At 39.4% G+C, this 22,054-nt stretch overlaps 1 protein-coding gene across 4 annotated transcripts in view; it reads left to right on the forward strand.

Annotated features, from left to right (window-relative positions):
• The window catches only part of ADGRB3 (adhesion G protein-coupled receptor B3), a 1,384,867-nt gene that overhangs the window by 988,440 nt on the left and 374,373 nt on the right, over window positions 1-22,054 (forward strand). For all 4 annotated transcript variants that reach the window (XM_073626736.1, XM_073626734.1, XM_073626737.1 and 1 more), the window contains one exon: window positions 17,517-17,560. In XM_073626736.1, the coding sequence (XP_073482837.1) occupies window positions 17,517-17,560 (44 nt within the window). The remainder of the gene's footprint in view (window positions 1-17,516; window positions 17,561-22,054) is intronic.

The raw sequence follows: 22,054 nt of genomic DNA on the forward strand, positions 1-22,054 counted from the left end.
GCCTCACCATTGCCATCAATGCAGCAGCCTCGCCATTGCCATAAATGCAGCAGCCTCGCCATTGCCATCCATTGACTTCCTATTGAAGAAGCTGCCAAGTAAACAGGAGATTCTCACTGTATGTAATCTGACGGCACTCGTTCCCCCCCCCCCCCCCCCCCGTTGCCTCTGAGGCAGCTGAAATTGAAGTATTGGCGTATAACACGCACACGCTATTTGCACCCGATTTTCATGGTGAAAAAGTGAGTGTTATACGCCAATAAATACAGTAACTAGTAAGAACCTTTTCAGGCCTACTTGAATTAACTATACAAGTTTGTAGCAGATTTTGTCATTGTGGCTATTTGACCAAAAAAATAAGGTTTTAGTTTTAAAAGCTTTTTTTTTATTCTAACCACTTCAGCCCTGGAAGATTTGGCTGCTGAATGACCGGGCCATTTTTGCGATTCGGCACTGCTTTGCTTTAACTAATAATTGCGCGTTCATGCAACGTTGCACCCACACAAACGTCCTTTCTTTCCCACAAATAGTGCTCTCTTTTGGTGGTATTTGTTTGCCTCTACGGTTTTTATTTTTTGCGCTTCAAACAAAAGAATAGCGACAATTTTTTAAAAAACGCAATATTTTGTACTTTTTGCTATAGTAAATATCCCCATTGTTTTTTTTTAAAAAAAGCTATTTTTTCTCAGTTTAGGCCAATATGTATTCTTCTACATACTTTTGGTAAAAAAAAACGCAATAAATGTATATTGATTGGTTTGCGCAAAAGTTATAGCGTCTACAAAATAGGGGATAGATTTATAGCATTTTTATTATTATTATTATTATTTTTACTAGTAATGGCGGTGATCTGCGATTTTTATCAGAACCGCGACATTATGGCGGACACATCAGACACTTTTGACACAATTTTGGGACCATTGGCATTTATATAGCTATCAGTGCTATAAAAATGCACTGATTACTGTAAAAATGTCACTGGCAGGGAAAGGGTTAACACTGGGGTGGTGCACCTGCTATCCTGATCCCACGAGCCGACGTATAGCTACGACGGCTCGTGGAATCGTGCCGACCTGCCGCAGTAAAATGACGGCGGCTGGTCGGCAAGGGGTTCATTTTGTGTAGCATTTTTTGCAAGATAAACACACTAATTATACTTCTTAGTTAAATATGACTATGTATTATTCACTGAACCACCGTCTAAGCAGAAATATGTTTAAAAGTATTAGGGAATCATATACTCTCTGCATGGTATGAACTGGACTAGGTTTTTCAGTGATCCTTGCTATGCACTACCATACCCTTTTCTGCATTCTCTTTAATATACAATAAATAAGAAATCCAACATTATCACCATAGCAGGTGTGCAGTCCCAGTAACTCAAGAGCAGAGATGTTATCAGTTGGGTCTCCTAGGGAGAGAAAATAATTGTCAGATGGTTTACCCCTCTCCAGGATCTACCAAACACACTAACCAGTTCAGAGAATACCAAACCTTTGATAAGGAATACAGGGCCATTTTAATACTTAATATATCTAATGTCAGCATTCAAATTTGAAAAACATTTTATTCCTAAAATTGTACAAAGTACAAAGGAACACCACTTGCTTAACCACTTGCTTGCTGTGCATTTAAACCCATTTCCTGCCCACACCAATTTTCAGCTTTTAGCATGGTCACAGTTTGAATGACAATTGCGACGTCATGCTAGACTGTACCCAAATTAAATTTTATAATTTTTTTCACACAAATAGTTTTCTTTTGGTAGTTTTTAATCACTGGTGGGGTTTTTATTTTTTTGCTAAACAAACAAAAAAAGGCGGAATTATTTTTTTTTTCATAGTTTGTTATAACATTTTGCAAATAGGTAATTTTTCTCCTTCATTGATAGGCGCTAATGAGACTGCACTAATGGGCACTGATAGGCTGCACTGATAAGCACAGATAAGGTGGGATTGATGGACCCTGATAAGGCGGCATTGATGAGGTGGCACTGATGGGCCCTGATAGTTGCCATGGATTGGTGGCATTGATAGGTGGCACTGTGGGCACTGATAGGTGGCACTGTGGGCACTGGTAGGTGGTGCTGTGGGCACTGGTAGGTGGCACTGGTGGGCACTGGTAGGCGGCGCTGTTTTGCACTGGTAGGTGGCACTGGCAGGTGGCACAGGTGGGCACAGATCACTCGGCGGCAGCTCTCCATGATTGGGATTGATGTCCCTCTGACAGCCACCAGTGATCGACTTTTTATTTCTCTTCACGCCATCAGCGTGAGGAGAAAAAACAGCTGATTACCGGCTCTGTTTACATCACATGATCAGCTGTCATTGGCTGACATCTGATCATGTGGTAAGGGGTCAGGTTCATAGACTCGCTGATCACAGAGCGCGCCACAGGGGGCGCGCAGGCCACTTGAGCATGGGAGGCTGTCATATGGCGGCCTCCCGGCAAAGTAGGTCCATGCTGTAGCCGTCATTCAGGTATAGCGTGGATGGGAAGGGGTTAAAGTGGTTGGAAAGTCACCTCTATTATATTCTTTTATCCTCTCTGTTTTCAGGACATATTAAATACAGTGTGTGTGTGTGTTTTAAATTATAAAGCTAAATACCTTCTTTGCCCAGCGCTGCTGTGTAGTCACATATCCTCCCTCTGCTCACCTTCTCGATTTAAGGAGTATGGTGGGGGGGGCTGAGATTCCCCTCTGATGTATGCAGCTAGCAGATGAAGGACGTGTGACCACAGACCAGCCCTGGGCAAAGAGGGTATTTAGCTTTAGAACAAAAAATACACACACTGTACTTAATATGTTCCTGAAATATAGAGGATATAGTACATAATAGATGTTACTTTACACTTTACCAAAGGGGAGGTGCAGCTGCAGCAGCATACTCAATCAAGGTAGGAGGAGAGGGGAGGGGCTCGGAGAGATTGGCTTCATAGTTCACACACAGACTATGGAAATAACAGGGGGAGAGGGAGGGGAGATGCTGAATACACAGCAGGATAATGGGGCCATGTAACCTGACCACGCTATCAGGGATCAGTAGCCATGATAAGCATGGTCAGTAGGGATGAGCCGAACACCCCCCTGTTCGGTTCGCACCAGACCATGCGAACAGGCAAAAAATTCACTCGAACACGCGAACACCATTAAAGTCTATGGAGCACGAACATAAATAATCAAAAGTGCTAACTTTAAAGGCTTATATGCAAGTTATTGTCATAAAAAGTGTTTGGGGACCTGGGTCCTGCCCCAGGGGACATGGATCAATGCAAAAAATTGTTTGAAAAACGGCCGTTTTTTCGGGAGCAGTGATTTTAATAATGCTTAAAGTGAAACAATAAAAGTGTAATATCCCTTTAAATTTCATACCGGGAGGGTGTCTATAGTATGCCTGTAAAGGGGCGCATGTTTCCCGTGTTTAGAACAGTCTGACAGCAAAATGACATTTCAAAGGAAAAAAGTCATTTAAAACTACTCGCGGCTATTAATGAATTGCCGGTCCGACAATACACATAGAAGTTCATTGATAAAAACGGCAGGGGAACCCCGAACCAAAATTTAAAAAAAAATGACATGGTGGGTCCCCCTAAATTCCATACCAGGCCCTTCAGGTCTGGTATGGATTTTAAGGGGAACCCCGCATCAAAATGTAAAAAAAAATGGCGTGGGGTCCCCCTAAAAATCCATACCAGACCCTTATCCGAGCATGCAACCTGGCAGGCCACAGGAAAAGAGGGGGGACGAGAGAGCACCCCCCCTCCTGAACCGTACCAGGCCACATGCCTTCAACATTGGGAGGGTGCTTTGGGGTAGCCCCCCAAAACACCTTGTCCCCATGTTGATGAGGACAAGGGCCTCATCCCCACAACCCTGGCAGGTGGTTGTGGGGGTCTGCGGGCAGGGGGCTTATTGGAATTTGGAAGCCCCCTTTAACAAGGGGACCCACAGATCCCAGCCCTCCCCCCTGTGTGAAATGGTAATGGGGTACTTGTACCCCTACCATTTCACTAAAAAACTGTCAAAAATGTTAAAAATGACAAGAGACAGTTTTTGACAATTCCTTTATTTAAATGCTTCTTCTTTCTTCTTTCGTCTTTCTTCTTTCTTCTATCTTCTATCATCCTTCGGTTTCTTCCTCCATCTTCTTCTTCTTCTGGTTCTTCTGGTTCTTCCTCCGGTGTTCTCATCCAGCATCTTCCTCCGCGGTGTCGGCGTCTTCTTCCCTTCTTCTCCTGGGGCCGCTCCGCATCCATGATGGCATGGAGGGAGTCTCCCGCTGTGTGACGCTTCTCTCTTTATCTTCTTCTCTTCATCTTCTTCTCTTCATCTTCTTGTCTTCATCTTCTTTTCAGGCTGCTCCACATCCATGATGGCATGGAGGGAGGCTCCCGCTGTGTGTGTGACGCTTCTCCTCTTCTGATGGTTCTTAAATAATGGGGGGGCAGGGCCACCCGGTGTCCCCGCCCCCCTCTGATGCACGGGGACTTGATGGGACTTCCCTGTGGCATTCCCCGTGACGTCAGAGGGGGCGGAGTCACCCGTTACGTAACCCCGACCCTGTTATTTAAGAACCACCAGAAGAGGAGAAGCGTCACACAGCGGGAGCCTCCCTCCATGCCATCATGGATGCGGAGCGGCCTGAAAAGAAGAAGAAGACAAGAAGATGAAGAGAAGAAGATGAAGAGAAGAAGATGAAGAGAGAAGCGTCACACAGTGGGAGCCTCCCTCCATGCCATCATGGATGCGGAGCGGCCCGAGGAGAAGAAGGGAAGAAGACGCCGACGCCGTGGAGGAAGATGCCGGATGAGAACACCGGAGGAAGAACCAGAAGAACCAGAAGAAGAAGAAGATGGAGGAAGAAACCGAAGGAAGATTGAAGATAGAAGAAAGAAGAAAGACGAAAGAAGAAGCATTTAAATAAAGGAATTGTCAAAAACTGTCTCTTGTCATTTTTAACATTTTTGACAGTTTTTTAGTGAAATGGTAGGTACAAGTACCCCCTTACCATTTCACACAGGGGGGAGGGCTGGGATCTGGGGGTTCCCTTGTTAAAGGGGGCTTCCACATTCCGATAAGCCCCCTGCCCGCAGACCCCCACAACCACCGGCCAGGGTTGTGGGGATGAGGCCCTTGTCCTCATCAACATGGGGACAAGGTGTTTTGGGGGGCTACCCCAATGCACCCTCCCAATGTTGAGGGCATGTGGCCTGGTACGGTTCAGGGGGGGCGCTCTCTCATCCCCCCTCTTTTCCTGCGGCCTGCCAGGTTGCATGCTTGGATAAGGGTCTGGTATGGATTTTTGGGGGGACCCCATGCCGTTTTTTTTTTTTAATTTTGGCACGGGGTTCCCCTTAAAATCCATACCAGACCTGAAGGGTCTGGTATAGATTTTGAGGGGGACCCCACGCCATTTTTTTAAAATTTTGTCCGGGGGTTCCACTTAATATCCATACCAGACCTGAAGGGCCTGGTAAGGAATTTAGGGGGACCCCCACATCATTTTTTTTTTTAATTTTGGTTCAGGGTTCCCCTGTGGGAAATTCCCATGCTATTTTTATCAATGAACTTTTAGGTGTATTGCCGGACCAGCAATTCATTAATAGCCGCGAGTAGTTTTAAATGACTTTTTTCCTTTGAAATGTCATTTTGCTGTCAGACTGTTCTAAACATGGGAAACATGCGCCCCTTTACAGGCAAACTATAGACACCCCCCAGGTACAAAATTTAAAGGGATATTACACTTTTATTGTTTCACTTTAAGCATTATTAAAATCACTGCTCCCGAAAAAAACGGCCGAACAGCCGATGTTCGAGTCGAACATGAGTTCGACTCAAACTCAAAGCTCATCCCTAATGGTCAGTACACACAGGGGACCACAGGAACAGGCAGGATAAACCGGATATTGTACAACATAGAAAGGGAAAATTGACAACTGACACTATGCTATATCTGCTATGCGCTAAAGGGACATGAGCATGTTTTTTTTAAGGTTACAACCACTTTAAGAAATTAAATTGTTACCAAACCCAGAACAGTAAAATCAGTTTGTATGTGCAATAAATCATGCTTGTTATACTCACTGTAGAACCTAAGGGGCTAATCCTCCGCATTGTGAAAAAAAAGGTGTTTGATTCTGTCTTCTCTGATCCTCCCCTTCTTTCACTGTCCCCAATCAATCTCCTGATGGAACAGAGCCTTTGGAGTCACTCTGCATACACTCAGTTTAGTGTTTATTGTTAGAGGGTTTTTTTTTTCTTGGGAGGATACATGTGATCAGCAAAGGGCCAATCAGCACTGTCCAGACAGAGGGTCAGGGGTCCTGCAGCCTCATAGGACAGTCAGAGTAGAATGAAATGTCCCCCAACAAGCTTTTACCAGACACTGATAGAAGCCACAAGACTTCTATTTAACTGCTATATACTGATGACGAGAAAAGGTATTTAGCAGTTTATATTTACTAAAATAATTGCATTTCCACGTTCTGTGCACTGTGGGACACCAGATATAGTGAATGCAGGGTCCTTGGTTTAGTAACACTTTAAATTTGATAATAACAGATGAAATGTAGATATATAAACAAGCTTAGAGGGTTGCACATATTAACAGTGTAGTGTGAAAAATTGCACATCTGAAGAAAAAGGTAAAATTTGAGAACCTATACAATATTTGTTGAAATATTTTAGGGCCCATTCACACTTAAAGTGACACTAAATAATATCCTTATTCTTCAAAAATAATTCATACACAACCACTGCTTAATGGCCCTGTAATCTATTCTTAATAAAATAGTTTCTCCCAAAACCCATCCGTTTCCACCTCACTTCCTGTTGTTTGAAACAAAAAGTGCATGTTAGTTGCAGTCATGTTCACTGCTCTATACACACTACACATTCCATAGTGCATAATCCCTAATCCATTTCTGGATTGAGCATGAGAGGATGGCTACTTTCAGACCTAAGATGGAACCATGCAGAATGAACATAGCCACCTTATACCAGAAAGTCAGATCGCAGCAGCAAAAAATAGAATTTGGAGATTTGGAGTATGCTGAGAGCATTAGAGGATACTGTTTTGAGTTTAGAATATATACTTAACCACTTGCCAACTGCCTTCCACAAATATACTGCGACAAGGCAGCTCGGCTGCGCAAACTGACGTACCTGTACGTAGGTCCATGCATGAGATAGTGTGGGCGCGCGCCCGCTGCACGCTGGGGGAGCATGCAAATGGGTGCGGCAGACTCGATGTCCGCCGGCCACCCGCAATCGTGATACAGAGAGGCAGAATGGGGATCTGCCTATGTAAACAAGAAAGATCCCCATTCTGACAGGGGACAACATTGAGATCTGCTGTTCCTAGTGATCAGGATCAGCGATCTCTGTGTTGTCCCAGTGAGCACCTCTCCCACACAGTTAGAACACACCCTAGTGTTAACCCCTTCCCTGTCAGTGCCATTTATATGTTGATCAGTGCATTTTTTAACACTGATTACTGTATTGGTGTCACTGGTCCCCAAAAAGTGACACTTAGGGTCAGATTTGTCTGCCGCAACGATGCAGTCCCGCTAAAAATCGCAGATCGCTGCCATTACCAGTAAAAACAATTTAAAAATTTAAAGTCCCTAAATCTATCCCCTGTTTTGTAGACGCTATAACTTTTGCACAAACCAATCAATATACACTTATTGGGATTTTTTTTTACCAAAAGTATACAGCAGAATATATATTGTCCTAAACTGATGAAGAAATTGGATGTTTTACCTTTTTTTGGATGTGTTTTATAGCAGAAAGTAAATAATTTTGTTTATAGCGCAAAAAATAAAAACCGCAGAGGTGATCAAGTACCACCAAAAGAAAGCTCTATTTGTGGGGAAAAAAAGGACATCAATTTTGTTTGGGTACAACGTTGCATGCCCGCGCAATTGTTAGTTAAAGTGATGCAGTGCCCTATTGCAAAAAATGGCCTGGTCATTATTCGTACCAGACCCAAAATATGAGCATGCAGCCCGGCTGGCCAGGAAGGGGGGGTGAGTGTGCACCCTACCAGACCACATGCCCTTAACATTGGGGGCCCCCCCTGACAAAGCACCTTGTCCACAAGTCAAAGATGATAAGGGCCTTTCCTCTTCCCCACCATCCTGGACTGGTGCTTGTGGGGGTCTGTGTGTGAGGGCTTTTCATAGCACCTCTACTTATTCACAAAAAAGTAAACAATAAAAAAAAAAAAAAAAAACACAGTTTGCTTTAATATTAAATTATCCCTACTCCAAAGTGCCTGCAGTTACAGAGATTAGGGGGGTCAAGGGATTTTTAAAGCTATTTTTCTGCTTGTTAAGAATATGTGAATACTAAAATGCTCATAGACTGAGCATATGTAAACTTTAAAGCCTAACTCTATGTTTACTTTCATTTTAAATAGATTGCTTGAGCCATATGGCTCAAAAAACTATTTCCTTTCCTAACTGATGTGACTATGGTCAGTTTGGCTAAAACAACCTATTTAAGATGAAAGTAAACATGGGGTTTGGCTTTAATTATGTGGCTTTTTAACATTTATGTAATAATCATGGGAATTTATTTACAATTTTAGCATTACTTTTATATACATACTAGCATCTATTTAAATCAAAATGGCCTTATAATAAACTTCAAGTAATGCTGCAAGTGTTTAAGTATTTAACGTTCTCAATGGCAGCTTTATTTTGTATATATATTATTAAGTAACCAAGCATATAAAAAATAAAGATTCTCATTCAACCTTTCTGTTTGATGTATGTGCCAAGGATTGCTGGATTATTGTTTCCTACTTTTCTGCATAATGCACTAAGCCTCACAGTACATGGGATGATTTCCATGCCAGTGATCAGTATTTTTCAGCGTACATGCCTGTCCATTTCACTTTCATTTAATTTCCTCCCCAAAGGGATGGACTGTAGCAATATCCAATTTTGTTCATTCTCTTCCTTTGCTGTTTCCAGCAGATTTTTTTGCTTAACAATTCAGATGAAAGACTGAAAGCTATATGTCTTTATAATTCTAATATACCCAATGTCCTTGTGACGAAAGTAATGCTGCATTAATGACTACTGTTCATATCCTTACAGTAGATATTGTAGATATTATTATTCAGGACTTATTAAAAAATGATGATGGATCTTATTAACACTATTTTGCAGAATTACATATAATATTGTATTGTATTTTATAGAACTAGGTACTTTAAGTAGAGATTGGGTATATGTATTATTCATATATCACTCTGGCTTAGCTTTATTTTATAGACGTCTTTAGGCAATGTGGCACTGGCATCTCTTAGTCTTTTCCATTGGTTTAGTTTGTGGTTGGAATCAGAAGAGTTTTGTCTTTTTAGCAAACCATTCTTTAAATTACTTTACTGTATGCTGTTTAGTAACATGCACAAATCCAGAATAATGCTGCACTCCTTGGTATCTTTATTGAAGCATTAACAGTTATAAACCAAAAAATATGAAAAAATGGGAATCCCGTCAGAATAGAAATTTAGTAGTACTCAGCACATATATTAAAGGGGGTGTGATCAAAAAACTATATATGAAGAAAAAATAAACAGTAAAAAACTAAATGACCAAGGCACACCAAACAGAGTAAACTGCAAAGAGGTTTTATTAGCTATACAAAGCTGAACACAGAAAAATGTGTACACAACCACCCCTAAAAGACAGATATGGTGGGAATATCGGTAAAGGGAATCTCACCAATCTGTCTAAACCCTCCCTGTAAACAGTGTATGATCCCTCATAGAAAAGCGAGGAAGCCCGCAGGCGGGGGAGGTTCCTCCTTACCCCAATAAGTAGCACACCCCTATAGCACCTATGAAACCCCCTACTACCTGAGATTACAGGCTAAACCATATAGTTCCTGAGGGGACAGCGTGATAATGCAAATGCACTAAGTGTCCACGCTGTTCCCAGACACAAACAGCTCAATGGCTAGCCATGGTATCAGCAGTCCGTCAGTCAGTCAAAAAGAGAGATGGGTGGTAAAAAATAGGAACAAATTGGACAGAAACAAAAAAACAATGGAAGGACAAATAAATGTATGATATATGCTGTAATATAGGAGAAAACAGAGGAGCCTGATTCCACCTGGTAGAAATTTGTATCCTGAGATGTGAATCAATCCAAAGTTCTCTTCCTGTGTTATTTTAGACAAGGATATAACAGATGTCCAGCATAGTGTTTGCCGCTGGATATGAAAACAATGTGTAACCACACAAATGGGGACATGTGAGTAAATAGATATGTACTATACCCATATGCTGAGGAGTCTATTATAAGACAATATGTCTTCACAGCTGAATGGATGCTAGATTTTATGGTTATTGGAATTGTGTCCTCATCTAGCATCCATTCAGCTTTTATATAAATGCGTTACACACAGAGTGATATATTTCAAGAATTTCTTTCTTTTAATTTTGATAATTATGGCTTACAGCTGGTGAAAACCCAAAATTCAGTATCTCAGAAAATTTGAATATTACATAAGACCAATAAAAAAAGGGATTTTTAATACAAAAATTTTGGCTTACTGAAAAGTATGTCCATGTACAGTATAGTATGCACTCAATACGTGGTCAGGGTTACTTTTGCATGAATTACTTCATCAATGCGATATGGCATGAAGGCGATCAGCCTGTGGTACTGCTGAGGTGTTATGAAAGCCTAGATTGCATTGATAGCGGCTTTCAGCTCGTCTGCATTGTTGGGTCTGGTGTCTCTCATCTTCCTCTTGACAATACCCCACAGATTTTTTATGGGGTTTAGGTCAGGTGAGTTTGCTGGCCAATCAAGCTTAGTGATACCATGATCGTTAAACCAGGTATTGGTACTTTTGGCAGTGTGGGCAGGTGCCAAGTCCTGCTGGAAAATGAAATCAGCATCTCCATAAAGCTGGTCAGCAGAAGGAATCATTAAGTGCTCTAGAATTTCCTGGTAGAGGGCTGCGCTGACTTTGAACTTAATAAAACACAGTGGACCAACACCAGCAGATGACATGCCTCCCCAACTCATCACTGACTGTGGAAACTTCACACTGGACCTCATGCAACTTGAGTTATGTGCCTCTCCGCGCTTCCTCCAGACTCTAGGACCTTGATTTCCAATTGAAATGCAAAGAGTTTCCACAGTCAGTGATGAGTTGAGGAGCCATGTCATCTGCTGGTGTTGGTCCACTGTGTTTTTATCAAGTCCAAAGTCAGCGCATCCCTCTACCTGGAAATTCTAGAGCACTTCATGGTTCCCTCTGCTGACCAACTTTATGGAGATGCTGATTTCATTTTCCATATGACACAAGTAAGCATGGTTTGGCAATTAAACAAATAACTAATAAATCAATTAGAAATGCATTCCCACTACACTAATGAGGGCCTACACTCTTTACATTATCATACTAACATGTCATATAACACATAAATCAAAAAACAAAAAATCATCTCTTAATCACAAACAGAATAAGCCACACAAATCTCCTCCAACCTGTCACTGCCAACACAGATTCAGCAGCAATGCTGGATTACCCTGCAGGAGGTCACACGGAAGGAGACAGTCAGAAAACTACAACAAACACAAACTAAGTGCACATAATGTCATGATATGAGAGATACACATGATGCAGTTTCTTTCTCTCACAGGCTGTGTAGCTAACAAGCCATCCACAGTGCGCCAGACATACAGCCATTTGGGAAACGACAAAATATGTTGAGTGAAACAAAATACCCAAAAATTCAAAAACACTAGTATGTAGTTTGTTAGTAGTAAGTGATCTTTCATTTTCTGCACCGTGAAGCTTCAAAAGCTGTCTTATATTGAAGCAAATGTAATCCTATTAACATGTATATTATTACCAGACTAGTATAATATTACTAAATACACTTTAATAGTTTTTTGCTACCACAATACATTTTTTAATAAAGCACTTATTAGCACACATCAGTGACAGCAAAATTGGGAATAGCATTTACTTTATCAGCATTTGGTCTAACCAACCTGTTGACAATTTTTAGGTAGGAGGCATATTCTGGAAGGCTATCTGTTTTCTGCAGGAAGGCAGGCAGAAACCATTTTCAAAGTGGACCATAGATAAATAACTATTGCTCTTTGCCCTCAACTCTGCACCGTGTAGGAGTTTAAACTTGCAATATTCAGGATCCTCAAGGTCTGTTTTAAACCTAATTTGATTAACTGTATATGATTCTCCAGGTTTGCCACTGAAGACCATGCCACAAGATGAAAATGGGTGAAATATGCATTTTGTTGTCAAGGGTATCAATAAAGATGAAAAATATTATTATTAAAATGCAACTGCCATAACAGATTTCAACTAACTGTGTGACATTTGAACTTACAATAGTATGAGGAATGGTGAGGTTTTTGCAGCTGCACATCTTCCAACTGGAAGCAGTATCAGCCTGTGATATATTTAAATTCTTGATCTTGGGTTTAGTCATTCGTTAAAGACAGCAAGAAATCTGACAGTTGTTTTTACTACATTTTGTATTATAAATAACTTTTACAGTATTTACATAGCCATAACAGTTTATGCAGTGCATTACAAATACATTTATTTTTAAATTAAAATGCTGTTAAACAAAATGCATAATTAAAAAAAAGCAGACGTAAGTACAAAACAAAAATGAATAAACTAATGACAAAGTGAGAAACCATAATGAATAACCTTCCCAATGCTACCCCAAAAATAACGTTTTAGCTAGAGTTTGGCTCCAGTCCAATCATTTTTAGTGCATTGATACTGCTGTTTTGAAAGGAGAATCTGGTGAATATGTATATTCACAATTGAACACATCTACTGGATACAATTCACAATGTAAAACTGATAAATACAAAGCAACACTTAAGATTGGTTTCCTTTAACACATTTTCTGTTGATCTTTACAACAGCTGCCATCAGGAATAGTTAAGAGCTGTCAGTGATGATTATACGTGTTTTGTTTTTTTTGTGACATTTTTAGTGATTACAAAAGTGAGTCATCTTTTGCCAGTTTGATTATTTGTGCCACGTGTCTTGAACAGTGATATTTGTTGTCAGATATGATTACATGGCTGTAGTTTAATCATGCTTTTTTAGATTATTTTTTCAATTTTTTTTCTGTCAATAATGAAAAAGAAAATGCTGCTGGTTTTGAAATTCACCATCAGATGAGTCTGTACGAATATGTAATTTAAAAAATATTAAGTCTTGGTTACTCTGAACATTGCAGGTTAGATTGTTGGATGTTTAACCAAATGCTAGTTTATTAATACCTACTTAAGATTAGCTAGTTATTGCTGTTACCTAGAGACACATTAAAAGTCACAGAGGATTATTAAAAAGCATGAACACGAGTCCCAGTCTTTATAATTTGTTTAATAAAATTGGACACACTAGGGTAGTGTACTCTGACTCTGCAAGTGCCGTTGCACTCATTTTCCCCAGGGCTTAGTGAGAATATGGTGAAACTTCACTTTGTAAATAATACCCAATCAGGTGCAAGGAAAATTTTAAAAAATAGTATTTTTGCTTGCATATGATTGGATGATGAAAATCATCAAACCTTTACCGCATTTACAAAACTCTGGGGAAAATGAATGCGCCTGAACTTGCAGAGGGAAACTGTTGTTCCAAAGTGCACAATCTTTTAGCCTTTAGTAAAACCACCCCAGTATTTTCCTTTTAAGTAAACTGAGTGATCTACAAGCTCATGCAATAGCTCAAACAGCAGAGGGTATAAGGAAAAGTAAATTTATTTATTTATTTTTTTTTATCAAACCTTTACGATATTATGACAGTTCTGGCAGTTGCCCTACCAAGAGTCACCTAGAAACATAAGTCAGCTGATTTCAGGTCCTTCAATCTAATCAAATTCATAATGCTTCACTAGAACGGACATGTTCAATTGATATTTTAGCTCCAAGTCAATAAATTGGAGCTATAGTAAATGGTAGTTAGATAATACTAATGCCCCTTACACACGAGCTGATTTTCCATCGGAAAAAACTTGCATGGTTTTTCCGACGGAATTCTGCTCAAGCTTGCCTTGCATACACACGGTCACACAAAAGTTCTCTGAAATTTCAACCATCAAGAATGTGGTGACGCACAACACTACGAATTTGTACAGATGATCAGAATTTCTGATCGGAAATTTTTCCAACAGAAAAAACGAAATAGCTCATAAAAAACCATCTATATATCTAGATATAGATAGGTATATCTATATCTAGATATATAGATCTATATATCTAGATATATATATCTATATATCTAGATATATATATCTAGATATATAGATATATATATATATATATATAAAAGCACACCCAAATAGCCAGTCTTTCACAGAAATATAGCCTCTATGTTTAACAGTGTATATGTAATCGTATTGCTCTAATTACCAAAATAAAATAATTAACAACAATGTAATTAAATTGTGCATCCACAAAATACATGTACATGTGAGTGAAATGTTCCCCAACACAAATCCCTAAGTATACTCTTCACACATAATGCCTTGAATACTAAATTAAATAATTAATAACAAACTAATTAGATTGTGCATCCACATAAACACATATACATAAAATTGTTGAAACCGCAGAAAGTTAGCTAAATAAAAATACTATATAAAATAGGTAAAGGAATTAAGTTGAATTGTGCATCCACATAAATGCTTGTACATAAAAATATTATAACCATAAAATGTTCCCAAAAGAAAGTGCATATGTGCACTCATTCACAGTCCCAGTGATGATAGTCTTAAAACATCCCTCCAAAAATGTAGAAACAGAGAATCCAGGTGAAATCAATACCACCTTGTGATACGCTAAATGCTTACCAAAGCACCATGACCCTCACAAACTGAATGGTCATAACTCGCACAGGAATATGTCTGCCTACTACAGTCTCCAAAGATCAGCTGTTTTTCCCTCTGGACTTCCAACTCAAAAGGGTTACATGTAAATACAAAAGCGAACACATTCCAATGGTGCAGATTATCAGAAACTCACAAGGGCCTTTGGGGGACAATGAAGTTGATTTACAAAGGAAAATATAATGTGCACTAGAAGTGCACTGCAAGAACAGTTGCTCTAGATCTGAGGGGAAGCTCTGAAATGAGGGGAAGCTCTGCTGATTTCTATCATCCAATCATTTGCAAGCAAAAAAATTCAGTTTTTTATTTTCCCTGTATGTTTACGTCAGATCTAGAGCAACTGCACTTGTGGGTGCACTTGCAGTGCACAGACTATTTGCCTTTCGTAAATCAACCCCGTAGTGTTTCCACAGTGTCACAGTAAGGTCTTTGTGGGAATTGATAAATACAATTTTCATTGGAGGGGTAGTTATATTTAAAGATAAAATTCTAAGCTTGAAACCAAGTGGATACTGTATATAATTTTAGGGTGTTCACCCCACACAAGCTCAATACTGAGTGAAATGTGAATGCTTTTATTGATAATAGCTGATAGCTTTGGCTCAAAGTATGTAAAAACATTTTTTTTCAAAATTGAATGTACAGATAAAAAATATAAATTATTGATGCACCACACATGACACAAAATGTATATGTGAATGAATATGGGATGTTATTGAAATATGATGTTCTCCCTTTTTTGTACTGAGGGTAATGTTAGCTGATGACCTAATACCTCATCACTGCTGCACCCTCTGCACTTAGTTAGCCCTAGGTGTTACTAGAATTATTCTATTTGGGGGTATGTGAGGCCCAAAAGACATTCATGTTATATTTACATCATTGGTATGCTAGATTTTATAGCAGAAGAATGTTTTTTATTCTCTGCAAGAAGCAAGAACTAAAGATCCAAAATTGGTTTATTTTTAATCATCAGCTTCTTACTGACAAGTGGTGATTAGCCAAAAGTACCTGGGATTGGTTCAAGTACTTTCTGCTAATTACTGAAGTTTGGTTGCCAAATCTGAACTCAAGTCAAATTAATAGCAACAGAATCTTAGAAACCAGTAATGGCAGTTTTCTAGGCTAATAGGCAAGATTTTCAAACAGGCACGATGGCTGGACACTGCCCTGATGGACAAGTACCAGAAAAAAAAATTCCATTTAGTGGGAAGCAGCAATTTAAATAATGCTTAAAGTGAAACATAAAAAAAATATGCAATGTTTGCTTACATGCTAAGATGCTTGCCTACATGAACATGACCATATTTGGCCAATGATGTCATCCAGAACCCAGTCTCCTTGTCTACATTCCACTGCGGGCCCTGTGAGCAGTCATTCACAGTGAGCAGTCAGACAGGCAGTCATGATTGACAAGGATCTGCAACTCTGGATGACAAAGAATATTTTTTTAAATAAAGGACTTGTCAAAGTGTGACTGTTTATTTACTTTACTTTTTGTGTACTATTTACCCCTTCATGGTATGGTTCTGGGGTATGCATGCTAATCCCCCCATTTTCTTGGATAGCAACGCTGCATGCTGTATAAATGTCTGGTATGGATTTTGGGGGGAACCCATCCTTATTTTTCGTGCTTTTTTTATATGGGGTTTCCTCAATTTTCCCCATTTGTTTTTCGTGGGATCCCCCTTAAATCCCATACAAGACCTACAGGGACTGGTACCAGTTTTGAGAGGAACACCATGCCCTTTTTTGTTGTACATGTCAGTAATAGCCCACCCCTTTGTTTACATTTAGCTTAATGGGACAGACGAGGATGACTTATCGGTTGTTAGGCCACTCGTGGCTATACGCTCTCTAACAACCAGCCCAGTAGTAATGTCAATGTAAACGTTTCACCTACCTCCACAGCTGGAGGTTTGGTCTGGCCAAAAATACATTTAGTTTGGCCGTCTATTACATTCTGAACTTGTATATTTGAACCAAACCCTTGTTCAGCCTGAATACAAAGCTCATCCCTGCTGACAAGCATGTAGATGTAGTACATGGTTAGTTGGAAAATTGTGTATGCATTATTAAAATTTGAAAATATCTTTACAAGAATTACAGGTTAACCATGCTTACTGGTTTATTCTCAACTGTTTTAATCATTGGGTTTTAAAAATCAAGAGGGTGCATCTATTTGTGTGGTCAGCCAGAAAGTAAAGGTGTGACAAGCATGGCAATGATTATGATTAACATAGTTTTTCCACATTCCTGTCCAGAAATACTATCTCTCTCCTCACTGACTCTTACTTTTTTATTTATTAATGTTTAACTGTCATAATAGAATACAGTATTGTCAAATGTTTAGCAAGGCGGCTGTTAAATCACACTAGGGAGCAATATATTTAATCAATGAATGATAATAACATTAAACAAAAGTATCATTATAATTTATCTAATTAATTACATCCTAGAGTTGGTTATGTCATTGGATTACTTTTACACCATAATTAAAATGTATCAGACCAAATACATCATTCAGTATTAGTGGTATAATAATGGTATCTTTGTGTACTCTGAGGAACTGCTGTGTGCTAATAATGTTATTTTTATTTTTTTCAGAGTACTTTAAAGCCATACTGTGTTCTTTGGGATGACTCAAAATCGTAAGTGCTAAACTGAATTTATTTTGAAATTATATATATTTTTTTACTTTTCCCAACCCTAAGGGTTTATTCACACTAGATTTGCTCTCTGAAGAGCGATCCATGCTTGGATTGCTCTTCAGAGAGCATTTGAAAGGCAGTGAGTAGGCATTGTATCACCTATTCACTGCCTTCTTTAACTCCTTGAATTTGGTACTGTGCATTACACAGGGAGGGTAACAGGCAAAGGGAGTTAAAAGCATTTTTCAAACATGGAATTTTCCAACTCCCCCAACCACTAGTGTGAATCGGGCCTTAAATGTTGTAAGAAAAATGTTATTACCTATATGTATACAGTATATGATGTTGTCCATGTATGTTCTGAAGTTATCTATTTTAACATACTTCCTGCTTGTTTGGAGATCAAGTATACTGTTTTGAATGAACCAGATAGGGAACACGTTTGCTTTTTTTTAAAAAAGCTACCTGAGACATTAAAAATTATTATATGTATAATAAGATAAAAATCTATCAGTTTATAACCATGTGGCCACTAACTCAAAAGCCGAAACCAGCCACACACTCTTCATTAATACGTGGAACAGAAACAGCCTTACAATAAGAACCAGATGAACCATACTAGTTCATCTTCTAATTTTGATTAAGCTCGGTGTATCCAATAAGGGTCATGGGAATACTCAAGTTGTAAGGAAAAGAATAGCAGAAAAAAAATTGACAGTGGTGGCAGGAAATTACATTGCATTGCTGTATAAGGGCAAAGTCAGTGGTAAGTGTACAACAAAGGGCAAGTGTACTGTGGCAAATGCTAATGTAGTCACTTAATAGCACTAGTGTAAAGAACATTTGGATTTACGCAGGTAAAAATTTGAGTAGATAGGAAGCAGAAGATTTAATGAGCCAATCAGAACATGCCATTTGCAAAGGTCCTCAATCTTTACAACATTGTGTTTATGGGCTTTGGGCTTGTGTTGATGGCATCAGTTTGACTACAACTTGAGACGCTTCTGAGAACATATAGCCAGATACATATGACCTGAAGTTGACCTCCTTCTTTCCTGCAATTGACCTACTTTATGTGAATTTTTCATTCACATAAACTTGAACAGGAATTCAAAACCTGCTTGAAGCAAACAAAACCCCATCACCACAGGCCCTAAAACAAACTGAATGACCTAGCCAAAGTTTGTGGGAGTATTTGCTGCTCAAGCAATACCTATACAAGTAATCAGGAGCAAGCAATCAATTTAAAAAGATATCATGGATTAATGGTAAAGGTAGAGGGGACCTTTTTTAAGTTTTTTTTTTATGTAATATTTACTTTGTTGAAACTTTTTCTGGGGTGGGATGGAGCAGATCACAGGTGACCTGGTAATGTCCCCAATAAACCTCTGAAGCAAAACATCTCTTATAATAATGATCTATCACTATTATAGAAATCTGTTGCTATGGGGGGGCAGTGCACAGATGAGTGTTCTGTCAGGCTCAAAGGTGGCTGCCTAAAATCAACAGCATTGTTAAGTGTAGTATATTTATTACCTCCACATATATGACAATGATCTTCTGCTATGTAGCTTCAAAATTCTGTCCAAGGTTGTATTTGTATCAGGGTCACTGAAGCTCATATGAAGATGCCTGACACAGCTTTTGTAAATTTGCAGAGGCTGTGGCATAACTGTGGGCTTGTGGCAACTGCATGTTTATAATTTACTTGTTGCCAAGTGTTACCATGGTGGTATTGCTTTCTTGTGTGAATTGACTCCCTTCATGGCAGGAGGCCAAATTACGTCACCAGGCCCCACATTGGAAAGAAAATGTCTTTCCTCTTGCCAGTAACACCTGTCTACACTGACTACAGAGACATTTTGAGAGTAATTGTGTTGAATGTGGAGTCTCTCCACCAGCTCTTTTACACAAGTTGCACAAGACACTTTACTTGTTCAGCCCGAAGCAATGGAGCAAAGCTGCTATATACTTTGCAAGGTCTCACACACTGTGGTCCATGTCCAGTCCATAGGAAGGCTCCACTATGCAGCAGGCCCCTAAGATAGGGACCCTGCTGCCCAGAAGGGCAAACAATACAGCCACCAGTTCAATACAGAACTTTCATCACCAGCCACCTCCCCCTCTTTTGTTTTGGCTACTCCTTCTCCATGTTATCTCCACATCACATTTCTCAAATGTAGAGCTGCAGGCAATGTGTCAGTAAGCATTTAATTATTCCTTTCTCCTTTTTAGAAATGCTTCTTCAGATACTGTTCTGAACTTGGACTTTGCTGTGGCGCTCATACCTTTAGTCTGTGGTAGTTCTCAGCCTATAGCAATATGATTCAAGCTTCTAAGTCCCATTCAGCTGAGGACAGTACACCTACATTGCTAAGGCAGCTAAAAAAAATGTTTTACTGCACACTCTGAAAAGGTGTATAAGTGATTAGAGAAGATGATCCTGAAAAGTCCTCCTATGTGTCTGAAATTCCCTTTTCTTGACTGTGTAACCCACTGTAGGTTCAATATTCTATCTCCATGTGCATGGTCTTCCAACTCTGATGATCAACCACTCACAGGCCCAACCCCCTATCACTATATATATCCCCCACCACAGGAAGCCCCGCTGACCAAAAAAGGGCCAATGTGCTACAGCTCATTAACTCATACATTACCAGGCATAAATTCCATGAACATATAAAAAAAAAAAACAACATTGTAGGCACCTGAATACATAACTATAGCCAAAGATAGCTCACTTTACTGCTAGAGGAACTGGGGTTTGCAGGAACCCCATTATTGCTAATACATTTATTTTTTACTGAATACTAAATCAGTCCCCTCAGTACTTGAGGGTGGGAGGAAGCCCTATTAGGCAGGCTGTTAAACACAGAAAATCTGTGTAAATACGAAGATAGCACACATCCAGTACTAGATTATTAAGGGTTACAGAGGCTGCTGCATCTTTAGTTATTTCTCCACCTGTTCAAGCTAAGAGGTAATGAGATTTTTTTTTAACTGGCTTAGCAGTGTATCTGTAGTCACATAGGAGAACTTTTCAGGATCATCTTCTCTAGTCACTTATACACCTTTTCAGAGTGTGCAGTAAAATATATTTTTTTAGCTGCCTTAGCAATGTAGATGTACTGTCCTATAGTTCTGCAAAAAAGCCACAGTTTTAAGGGTCTGAAGGTGGTAAATATTCTAATGTGGTGAAGCTTCACTTTGTAAACAATATCAAATCGGGTTCAAGGAAAAAATAAATACATTTTTGCTTGCACGTTATCAGATGATGGAAATCAGCAGAGCTTCACCACATGCACTAAACTAAACTCTGGGGAAAATTAGTTTAACTGCACTTGCAAAGTGCAAACTCTCTTTGCCTTTAATAAATCAACCCCACTGTGTGCTGGAACATTAACAATTATGTAACTATATAAAATATTGCTATAATCATTAATGCTGATACATCTTTTTTTCTTTTACTAAATTGCCACTTTTTTTTAGTACTTTCTTGCTGTGGCGAAGGGGTGGGAGGGCTTAGAATTTATACTAAGGCCTTTTGATCAGAAATGCAAAAAAAAAAAATGAATTCCCTGCACTGCTGCCTTCCTCTTCCATTACAATGTATATTTACAGAACTGGTTCCTAGTACTGTACAAACTATGAGAACAGCTCGCCTGCTACTTCTTTGCTATATAGTCACATTTTTATTAGGGTGCATGACACTATATTTTCACAGCCGACACACTAAGAGGTTTCTGAGAGGCCACATCAAAATTTTGCTATGGGGCCCTAAGATCTGAAACTACATCCCTGACAACAACATGTTGAGTTATAAAGGAGTACCTAGAAAAGTAAAGCTGTGTTTACTTCAAGCATCCAGTCATGAGCAAGGCAAAATTCTACGATGCTTCACTAAGTAAACATTGTCTACTCTCTTTATCAACACACTAGTAGGGATGGGCGAACGGTTTGGCCCGAGCATAAGTTCGGGCCGAACTTTGGTTGTTCGGACGTTTGGCGAACACCGAACAATATGCGGTGTTCGGGGAAAATTTGAAAGTGCTAATTTTAAAGGCTTATACGCAAGTTATTGTCATAAAAAGTGTTTGGGGACCTGGGTCCTGCCCCAGGGGACATGTGTCAATGCAAAAAAAAGTTTTAAAAACGTCCGTTTTTTCTGGAGCAGTGATTTTAATAATGCTTAAAGTGAAAGAATAAAAATGGAATATTCCTTTAAATATCATGACTGGGGGGGTGTCTATAGTATGCCTGTAAAGTGGCACAGTTTTCCTGTGTTTAGAACAGTACCACAGCAAAACGACATTTCTAAAGGAAAATTCATTTAAAACTGATCATGGCTGTAATGAATTGTCAGGTCTTGGCAATATGGCATGGGTTCCCCCCCAGTCCATTACCCGTCCCTTTGTGTATGGTATGAATATTCAGGGGAACCCCGAAACAAAAATTAAAGAAAAATTGCACTGGGTCCACCCAAAATACATGCCA

Source organism: Aquarana catesbeiana, linkage group LG04 (genome assembly GCF_042186555.1).
Source record: "Aquarana catesbeiana isolate 2022-GZ linkage group LG04, ASM4218655v1, whole genome shotgun sequence".
In the NCBI taxonomy this organism is placed as follows: domain Eukaryota; kingdom Metazoa; phylum Chordata; class Amphibia; order Anura; family Ranidae; genus Aquarana; species Aquarana catesbeiana.